Genomic DNA, 11358 nt, shown 5'->3' with positions numbered 1-11358 from the left:
AGTGAGAGGCCCACGTACCGCAAAAAAAAAAAAAAAAAGAAGAAAGAAAAGCATGAAAAATTTTAAAGTTGAAATTAAAATGATAAAGTATCAGAGATCATGGTAGATCATTTCTGTTCTCAGAGTTAAAATCCCAAATGGCTTGAGTATTCATATTGAGCATCCTTCCAGTGTGCTGAGCTGCAGACCCACAGGTTGCCGGAAACATTTTCATATACATTTAACTTGATTCATCCACAGTTATGGCACCATTATTACTTGAAGCTGCTATATTCTCAAAATCTGAAACTGTAAATTTAACTTGTCTGACACCACCTTCCTGATCTTCCCCATACATTTCTTACTGTGACCCCGAAATCCAAATTGTTCCCTCTTTTCCACCTCAAATCCATTCTACATGAATTCTAGGGTCACAGACCTGAGGAAAATCTGTGTATTTAACAGTTATCCTCATCATCTGTTCTACAGCCTTCTAGAGTCTACTATTCTCTTTACTAGTGGTTGCCAAACACCTGGGAATCCTTCATACTCCTTGTCGTCCCCTTGACTTCGTGTGGTGCTCGCTCACTAACATTCTTGGGGATTCCGTGTTCTGGTTCTTTTAGAGTTTGACTCATTTGTGATTTTGATGATTGTCTTTCCTTTTCTTTCTTCTCTAGTTAAGCAACTCAGTTTACTTTGTTCCATCACATTCATTTTCCCTTCTAAAATTATGGTTCTCATTCTTCTTAGAGTACACTTCTGTACTTGCTTATCTATTTTTCTTTTTTAGATTCCAATATCAATATTCACTAATAATGAACAGTCAGTTGCATACTGAACTAGTAGGTTTACTATAACCACGATGCACTGGAGAGCTGGGAAGAGAGGGGCTCACTTCATGCACTTTGTATGTGTTATGCCACCCAGCCACGACCACGCCCCCCTGAGGTTGATATGACTGGCCCCAATTCAGTGACCAGAAAACAAAGACTGAGAAATACTCTTCTATCCAAGTTCTGTACCTAATCAACAAGAGGCCTGGACCTTGAACCCAGATCTCTCTCCCCACCTCTAAATCCTATGCTCTTTGTACTACAACTATCTGATGGTCAGTCTCAGATGGGATTGGAGTTTCAGGGGGTTAAGATTTGAGGGGATACCAGCAAGATGAGAAGAGTTAGGAGGGGTTAAGAGGCTGAATGAGAACATTCTGAAAAAGAAGACGGAGGAAAAGGAGGAAGAGAGAGTGGAACTCAGGCATATGGGAGAAAATGATCAGACTATAATAAGTGGGTGGACAAGTAAATAGGATTGGGGCTTAACTGGAAACAAAAGATTCAAAGGTCATACCAGGAGTTCAAAATTTTTCTGCGTGACCCATATAACACATGATATTCACATATGAAACACATTTCATTTTAAAGTTCTTGTCATTCTGTCTGGAACGCCAACCTCTCTTAAGACGACAAATGAGAGGGAACAAAGCAGCTTTATTGTGCAGATGTCTTAGAATCTTCTCTGACTACTGAAGAAAAATACACCTGATTATTGCTGCTAGAAAACAGTGTGCTGGGGAGCGGCATGAAGGTTCATAGGCAAGTGAGTCCAGAATACGCAGCTGAGGTGTCCAGACGGAAGAGCCTGTACTGGACAGAAGAGCTAGGAAGGCACTGGAGCTTCTTAAACAGTAAAGTGTTGTGATGGGAGCAGTGTTTCTTACAGGTGAATTCTCTTCATGAAGATTAATCTTTTGGATGATACAGTGGGTGGGCAGGAGATACCGACTGGTGACCGGCTGAGAGGCCAGTAGGAAAGATCTTGCAGTAACTTCATAAATTAGGTCATTAGAGCCCGCACTAAGGCAGAGCTGGTGGGACTCGAGATATTGTCACATAATGAGATGCTCTAAAGGGAGAAAACACAAGACCAGAACCATAATTTAGGAGCAGACTGGTTATTAAAAGTAGAGTAAAAGAAAGAGTTAAACACGGTGTTCTGATTCCTCTTTGAGCTGCTGAAAAAAAAAAAAAAACTGTGTTTCTAGCAGACTGTTCTAATTTTCAGTTATACCCAGAGGGTAACTGTCAACAACCCGTGAAAGAGTCACACAGAATAGTCACTTTCAGAAAACGAATTCATATTTTTATTAACTCTTTTCCATGGTAAAAACCAACCGTATGTGTCACTTGCCCTTTATGAGGGATCAACACCACGCATTTATCGAGTATGAGAACAAAGCCCTTTTCTGTGCAGTTCTCTGATTAAGGGCAGGCAGAGACTCTAAAGACAATCAAGGCTTTGAACAAAGCTCAGTGTGAACTGACCTTGTTCTCTTCTTCAGGCAACACCATCTCTGTGACTTCCAGACTGTGACACGTTTGCTAAAGACACAGGGAGCACACACCCTAGGCAGCTCTAGGCCTCCACCTTGGCCGACTTAAACTCCGCAGGAGCTGGTTAAGTAAAACACACTGTGCGACGTGTGTAGGGTGACAAACGCCCCAATTTACTTACCTTCCTTATTTACAAGTCGTGACTTCTTGCAGTAGTAGGTCAGCTCCTGTTCACAGTGCTCCGCACGGTTAACTGTGGCCTGCAGTTGCTCCATGCTGGCCACGTATTCGAAAAACCCAGCATAGGGGTTCTCTGGATTGGTACTGCGGACTCTTGTTACATCGGAGCCATTGTGCTGGATGATGGTCCACGCAATTTCTTGTATGCAGAAATGGGGGAAGAAAGAGAGGAGACCATCACTAGTCTGCAAAAGTTAAAATAAATAAAGAAAATCAAAATCACCTTTTATCTGAGTCAAAGTTTTCTAGTCATCAAACCTCTCTGAGAGGTAGAATCCACACAAATGGATTCTTAAAACTTTTAAATTATAGTAAAGTGACCTTTTTCCCTGAAATTTATACGATTGCCACACATTTGCAGCGTTTTTATTCTACTTTTTCATATAATTCAGCCAGAAAATATTCATGGTGAAAAATGTTAAGAAAACTGATTATTAAAATTTGTGTGCATTTCATCAAATCTGACATTCTGCTTTCAGAAGATGTGTCATTATTTTTCTTCAAGAAAGAAAAAAATGATGCTATTATAACTGGAAAACATTGGTGATTGTTGACGCACCCTGAATTCAGAGATGTTACAATATGAAAAAAAAAAGTTTCTTTGAATTTGTAAAATATTTTAAATGACATAACGTAAACAATGACTTTTCTAGTCTTATTGTATGCTGCCAGCAAAAAGAAAGTCAAAATTTTATGGCCTGTATATATACCTCCCTTCAGACAATTTTTAATTATGACTGTACATCTATTTCTGTTTTACATCAAGTTTTGGATGGAGGATTTTTTTCATAACATGGGAAAATGTACAAATTATTTAAGTGGGGAATGCAGGATACAAAACTATATATAATATGATTATGGTACAAACACACACATAAATATATACTCATTGGACACAGATGTTAGGAAATTACACCAGAAATACATCTATTTCTTTTAAAATCAAATCTGAAATATTCATCTTGGTATCATGTGATCTGCACAGTTAACACCATGCAAATAGGAAGTTACTTTTTTTTTTGCGGTACGCGGGCCTCTCACTGTTGTGGCCTCTCCTGTTGCGGAGCACAGGCTCCGGATGCACAGCCTCAGTGGCCATGGCTCACGGGCCTAGCCACTCCGCGGCACGTAGGATCTTCCCGGACCGGGGCACGAACCCGTGTCCCCTGCAGCAGCAGGCGGACTCTCAACCACTGAGGCACCAGGGAAGCCCCAGAAGTTACTTTTTTGAACATGCAATACAGCATCAGCAACTCAACTAACACAAGAAATAATATATCTTTGAGTAGGTACTAGAGGTATCACTATTAGCACCTGAATGTCTATAAACATTTCAAGCATACTGATTACCAAAACTATTTAGATGAAACAAAAATCCGACAAGGTTTGCAACAGAAGATGGCATATTGTATCTATCCTTCAACTTTCCCAGCAATAAATTTCTTATTATATTTACTGTGATATACGCAGGCCCAAGAACACATTAATCAAAAGGCGTCCGATTTAATAGGTGAGAAACAGATTGGAAGTTGTCAAAACTCTGCTATTAATGTGCTGTTAAATCACATAACTCTTCTGTATTAAGAAGAATATTCCAAGTTGGAGGAAAAGAGTAGGTAAAAATCCCCGCCAGCCTCTTTTTAGCTAATACATTCACATGGATCAACACAATCAAAACAAGAAATTTCAGTCCCGGTCATCAGAATTTTGAGTAGAGAGGCCTGTTAAATAAATGAGACAGGAGGCAAATTTGACAGCCTAACTCCCCTCCACGCGTGGATCATTATTTTCCTCTGAAACAATAGCTGTTACTTTTATTTCCACCTTGCATTTCAGCTCACCAAAGCGCTTTAACAGTAAATTATTTTCCTTAAAGAGGACATGATATATAAGCTCATGAAATTAATTATGGATGACCAGACAGCAGTACAGTGGAGAGATCACCAGGAGACCTGAGCTGCAGATCTGGCATGTGTCTGTGCCCTTAAGAAAGTCAGGCAAAATCTCAGCCTCCATTTCCAAATTTGGAAAAAAAAAAAAAAAGGCAGTATATAGGAGGCAATATATTAAGTCTGAAATTCTATCATTTTAGCCACACAATCTTGACTATTAGAAATTTAAGATTATTAACCAGGCAAATCTGTTAGCCTAGCCTCTGTTGGACTCTGCTTTTATTATTCAGCAGAATGATTCATCTTTTCTTGTGGGGAATCAATGGCATGCATGAAGCAGGTCATCTCCGGCTGAGTAGCGGCTGAAAGAGGACAATAAACCTCCTTGAAACCTTTGTCTCTTTGCTTTTTGGGTCACCCTGAGAGGGACTTCCCTATCGCTTAGCATCCACTGGGTCATGAAGAACACACTGTGTTTTTGTAAGGTCTCGTAAGGTATTGTAAGAAATCCAAGGCCATAGTGCATGACAGCTGTTAAAGGGCTGCTCATAGAAATGTTTCCTTTTGAAATTCTAAAATTTCCATATGATAGTTTCTGTAAGTGATTTCATTTTCTAGTATAAAGTGCTCCGAAGGAGGAAGTTACACGGGATGCCGTGCTTATCAGATAATCAAGATGTCCAGGGCAAAGCAGAGACAATGAAAGCATCACAATGGATTCTGAGCAATGGAAATGAGAGCCCAGCATCCATGCTGCAAATCGCATGTGCTTTACTAATAGAGGAACGTCTGCAAACTATTATACTGTTCTTTCGGACATGATTGTGTTATCTGATATTTCTACAAATACCTATTTAGAAATTACAGCTATAAAAAAAAGTAGCCTTCACAATGCGTAATTCAGTATTTTGTGATTTAATCCATCGGTTTTTCCACTATTAGGAAACTGATAGGTTCTGATTTGCTAACTACACTGATAGGTTCTGATTTGCTAACTATAGTATATCCAGCACGTGGGCTTGGCAAGTGCTGAAAAAGACAGTAGTCACTGAAGGAATAAACATGTGAAAGAATAAAAACAAAGTGTTGTCCACACTAGAGCACAGCCTTCCAGGTTATCTGGTTGTGATTCTTTGGTGGCTCTGAGATTTTCATTGCCTCTTAACTATTTTAGAACTTTGTAAATAGGAGACATCTGATGCAACTGCAAAATAATGATTAGGCTGAAACTGTGAAGGGTATGAGACATCCCACTTGCAAGCTAACAAGTTACCTTGCCTTCTATACAAATTGTATCTATTTATCTTTAACTCTCTCACTCTCTCTAGATGCAGTGAGTGCCAGATGCACTTAAGCCTACTGGAGTTGTACCACGAGAGAGGGACCCCCAAATTACAAGACTTGGAGCTTACAGAGGATGGCTGGCACATCTCCACCCCGACAAAGAGTGAGAGAGGAACTCTGGAATGCAACAAATCTCTGAGGAGAGGGCGGTCAAGTTCTTAGGTTTTACAGTGTAGGTAACTACCTCTGGGGGAGATAAGCTTCAAATCCCTCCAGGGAAATGCACTATCTCTAAGACATATTTACATTAAATTATCCTTTAATACAGACTTCCAGTTTTTTTGCTATTTGTTTTGCTTAGCAAGCAAGGCATTGTTTCCTTACAAGTAATTCTGTCTACAGACCAGCAGATTCAACCTGGTAGAGGTGGATGGGCTCCTCCACTAGGGAAGAAGCCAGTTTTGCCTCCCTTGGCCCAGTCACTTCAGCATTACTGATGTATGGATATGTCTGTTCTTTGAATCCTCTTTGAACTGACTGTAACATCTTACCAGTTTCCTCAGGAATAAGGTTAAACATTAAACAAGATCTTCAAAACGTGATTCTTAGCTTTTATTTTTCTATCTGTGTAAGAGTCATGATGTTATTTTTTTGAAAATTATCCTTTACCAAGTGCAAAGAGAGTTGTCAAGGTAAGGAAACACAGGGAAATGAGTAAGAAGAGACAGCAGAAAATCTATGAAATTTATATATACACTAAAACATTGAAAGGGAGTTTGGGTTTACTGGTGTCTCTCCCTGAAAGTGATTTCTAACATATAGATTGTATGTAAAGCAACTGAGTGATTAAGAACTTGATTTATCTTGGGCTGACTGCTATTTTCTAGTGTGATAACAGTGTTAAGAAAAAACATGCTGTTTAAGCAACACAGTTGCAGAGTATGTGTTCCTTCAGGATTAATAGCTGCGGGTGATAGAGGTGATAAAGACTGTAAGAGGGGTAGGAAGTGCTGTGTAAAGGAAAGCTGGGAGATGAAAGAAAAGCTAGCATCCTGGAGCAAAACTTGAGGTAAACAAGGCTGCATCTGAATAATGATAGCGAGTTATTAACTCTCATAGTTATTAAGAAGGTCTTTGCTATTGAAATCCCTAAAGTAAAGATAGTTTTGCTATTATGTCTTTTTTTTTTTTAAATAAATGTATTTATTTACTTTTGGCTGCGTTGGGTCTTTGTTGCTGTGCGTGGGCTTTTCTCTAGTTGCAGCAAGTGGGGGCTACTCTTTGTTGTGGCACGCGGGCTTCTCGTTGCGGTGGCCTCTCTTGCTGTGGAGCATGGGCTCTAGGCGCACGGGCTCAGTAGTTGTGGCACGTGGGCTCAGTAGTTGTGGCTCGCGGGCTCTAGAGCAGAGGCTCAGTAATTGCGGCGCCTGGGCTTAGTTGCTCTGCGGCATGTGGGGTCTTCCCAGAACAGGGCTCCAACCCGTATCCCCTGCATTGGCAGGCGGCTTCTTAACCACTGCACCACCAGGGAAGTCTTAACACTCTCCAGACTTCTCATGAAAGGGTCTCAGGGGCCCCTATCTCAGAATCACATGGGGAGCTTGGATTTAATAGAGTAGACCTTGGTCTCTAAACTTACTGAGTCAGTGAAACTAAATCCAGGAGTCTTGGTAGTGGGGCACTGGGAAAACGTGACTTTAAACCATAGAATTAGGGCTTCCCTGGTGGCGCAGTGGTTGGGAGTCTGCCTGCTAATGTAGGGGACACGGGTTCGAGCCCTGGTCTGGGAGGATCCCGCATGCCGCGGAGCAGCTAGGCCTGTGAGCCACAACTGCTGAGCCTGCGCGTCTGGAGCCTGTGCTCTGCAACAGGAGGGGCCACGATAGTGAGAGGCCCGTGCACCATGATGAAGAGTGGCACCCGCTTGCCACAACTAGAAAAAGCCCTTGCACAGAAACAAAGACCCAACACAGCAAAAATAAATAAATTAATAAAAAATAAGGAATGATATTAAAAAAAAACCATAGAATTATTATTTTCACAAAAGTTAAAAAGCCACGGCTATACCTCTCAGCAATTTCTCTGCACTGAAACAACTGTCCTTACAGTACAATATTTGATGCTGAGACATTTCTTGAACATAAAACTATTTCTTTACAGAGAAAGCAATGGCTTTAGCGTACAAGAAGAACAAAATAGTCCTATACATTTCAACAGAGGCGACCACTGGGATTCATATTATCCTAATTATTTTAAAGTTATATTTAGAATACTCTGCTTAGAAAGAATTTTCAGTTTTTAACATATTTTAGGAAATTATCCATTCAAAAGGGATTTTCTTTGTATCTTTTAGCTTGTAATGCTTAAAGATATTTAAATCCATGTGGAATCATCTGTTGGACAGTAATTCTAGACTAAGAACTTTTTTTTTTTTAGTTACACATTTGCAAGCTGCCAATTCAGCATTTTGTCTTGCCTTCATAATTGGTATACCTGATTTCTGTACCTTGAGGATATGCTATTGGCTACAAGCAATGAGACATTGGTAGAATGTAGCCTTTTGTAGTGGAAACATTTTCAGGCTGGGAGACGGGACCAAGGTTTGATGCCTTGATCTATCCCTAATATTCCTTAGTCTGCCTCTGTCAACCTCCTTGAGTCTTGGTTTCCGCATTTGCAAAACCACACCAGTAAGCAAAGTTTCAAGTTGTAATGTGCATTTTTCGCTGGGTTGTTACACTCTGGGACTGTCACTTTTGTTTGAATATGTTTCAATATTCCGGAGCTTCTGAAGATACTTGCCTGTTTCCTAACTGGATTATCTGTGTCTCTGTCCTCCGCTTGCTCTTCGAATGGCTTTAAGTTTTGTGAATGTCCTCTTTTTCATCAACACTTTTTGATAATTTTGCTAAAGCACCTTTAAGCTCTGTGTGTGTATATATACATAAATTTACTTCTTCGAACTGCAGAGTTGAGGTGTGAGACCCAGGGAACTAAAATAGGCATATTAGTAATATGACAAGGTAAATGCTGATTTAATAGAAATGAAATAATTCATTCAGTAAAATGAAATTAATAATTTCCTTACCATTTAGATGGTCATGAAAAATGTACATGGCCTATAAATTACTGAATTATTATGCATAATAAACATAAGGTAGGCATGCATGTATGTGTATACAGTCAATCCTCATTATCTGCAGATTCTCATCATTGGTGAATATGCCTACTCACTAAAATTTATATGAATCCCAAAATCAATTCTTGAGGTGCTCTTGTATGTCTGTAGACACAAAGCAAAAAAGACGAGCTGCCCAATATGAATTTCAGCTTCCCAGCTGAAGTTGAACAGAGCTACACTCTGACTCCTTGCTTCAGCTCTCCTACTGTAAACACGTATCCTGTTTGTGCCATGGTCTTTGTGCTTGGTGATTTCACTATTTAAAGTGGCCTCCAAGCATAGAGCTGAAGAGCTGTCCAGGGTTCCCAAGCACAAGAAGGCTGTGATGTGCCTTCTGAGAACACATGTGATAGAAAAGCTTCCTTCAGGTAAGAGTTCTGGTGCTACTGGTTGTGAGTTCAATGTTAATGAATCAACAGTATGTAATTAAATAAGGTGTCTTTAGTCTGAAACACCAGTAAAACAAGGTTATATATTGATCAGTTGATGAGAATACTATGACCAGAGGCATGCAGGAACCTAATCTTACTGTAATTCCCTGGGAGCAATGGTTCAGTATTCACTAATTCAAGCGTCTGTGGTTACTTTACAGAACATTACTATCACAGATAATGAGAACTCTGTGTGTGTGTGTGTGTGTGTGTGTGTGTGTGTGTGTGTGTGTGATATTACTTAAAGCTTTAAAGATTATAGATACTTAGAGGCATCTGAATCGCAGAATCAAAACTTCATAAAGCATGTGCATATGAATAGTTCAGGGTGCTTTTGTGGGAATGCAGGATTCACAGGGATGCAGTGATAGACTGTTAACTCTCATTCACAACACAAACAGAAAAAATCAGAAAGTTATTTGACACTTAAATTCATATCTTTCATTTGCAAAATTTTCCTTTTCTCTCTGTGAAGTCTTCTCACATTTATTATGTTCAATTCTCACAAAATAGAGCGAGGTGTTCTCTAAAGTTTGAGAACCACAGGTCGAAAACAGCTACTCCCAAACCTAGGTGCACAAAAGCATCAAATGGGAAGATTTTTAAAAACACTGATTTTATCATCTCACCCCAACCCTCCTGCCTCAGGGCGCTACCTGGGAGTCTGTGCTGTGCAGACTGGGGAATTTCATTGAGGAGATAAACATGTAAGAGTCATCAGCTGTCTCAGGTTGCTTTGGCATTTGGAGCGGTGCTATGGTCTGAATGTTTGTGTCCCCCACTAAAATTCATATGTTGAATCACTAACCCCCAAAGGTAATGGTTTTAGTAGGTGGCACCTCTGGGAGGTCACGAGGTCAAGAGTGAGGAGCCCTCATGAATGGGATTAGTGCTCTTATAAAAGAGACCCCACAGAGCTCCTTCTATCATGTGAGGATACAAGAAGTCTGAAATCTGGAAGACAGCCCTCACCTGACAATGCTGGCACCATGACCCAGGACTTCCCATCCTCTAAAACTGTGAGAAATATTTCTATTGTTTATAAGCTACCCAGTCTGTGGCATTCTGCTACAACACCAAACAAACTAAGACAGGTAGCGTCCTCAATGATGGTGACAGCAAACAGAAGCCACCTGGTTGTGTTATATGAAAAATCTCTAAGACACATTCTATAGTAATTTTCCCGAATATTTGTGGCCAAGGTTTTACCACTACCCTGCAGTTTTCAGAATTACACATTAATACAAAGAAACTGTTGCTCCCATATTCAACTGGCTTCTCAGTTCCACATTTGAACGTGTAACAGACATTTCAAACTCAAAATGTGTAAAACTGAGCTCGTTATCTTTCCCTTCAAACCTTCTCTGACCACATCTCAAATAACGGCAACTTAATCACTCCAATTTTCCCAAGCCAAAAATGTGGTGTCATTTTTTTGGTTCCTTTTGTTTTCTCATTCCTCACACATATTCAATGAGAAAATTTAATCTCTGTCCACCATCTACATTGTATCATCCAGTACAACCCACCACCTCCAGCACTTGAACTTGGTCTCCAAACAGACTTTCAAACTCCTATTATACATATACAACTTACCTATATGTATGTACGTATTTGGTACACACACACATACACACACACACACACACACACACACACACACACACATTTTCTAACTCCTTTCTACCCCTGCTCCTAGATAGGCATTTCCCAACACAGGAGCAATCATGATTTTATTAAAGGAAGTCAGATTGCATCTATCATTGCTTAAAACTCTCCAATGTCTTCTCAGCTCATTCAGGGTAAAAACCAGAGACCTTACATGTTGTAAGGACCCATGACTCTTCCTCTCCTGCCCCCGCCCACTTGACTCCCTCTTGCTCTCCTACTACTCCCAGATTACTCACCATACTCCAGTCACACTTTATCTGCTGCTGTTTTCTGAACACACCTGGTAAGATCACCTCTCTCAGGACTTAGCACTTCCTATTTCCTCTGCCCGGAAGGCTCTTTCC

General features: G+C 40.2%; 1 protein-coding gene across 1 annotated transcript in view; it reads right to left on the bottom strand.

Annotated features, from left to right (window-relative positions):
• Nucleotides 1-11358, bottom strand: part of LOC103075710 (contactin-associated protein-like 4) — a gene marked incomplete at its 3' end in the record, with an annotated part of 244633 nt that overhangs the window by 37115 nt on the left and 196160 nt on the right. The window contains exon 13 of the mRNA XM_007470921.1: nucleotides 2497-2694. Coding sequence (XP_007470983.1) covers nucleotides 2497-2694 — 198 coding nt within the window. The remainder of the gene's footprint in view (nucleotides 1-2496; nucleotides 2695-11358) is intronic.

The sequence above is a fragment of the Lipotes vexillifer genome, unplaced genomic scaffold, assembly GCF_000442215.2.
Source record: "Lipotes vexillifer unplaced genomic scaffold, Lipotes_vexillifer_v1.1 scaffold1852, whole genome shotgun sequence".
Taxonomy (NCBI): domain Eukaryota; kingdom Metazoa; phylum Chordata; class Mammalia; order Artiodactyla; family Lipotidae; genus Lipotes; species Lipotes vexillifer.
Note: the sequence above shows the minus strand (reverse complement) of the source record. Positions and strands in the feature narration are given on the sequence as shown.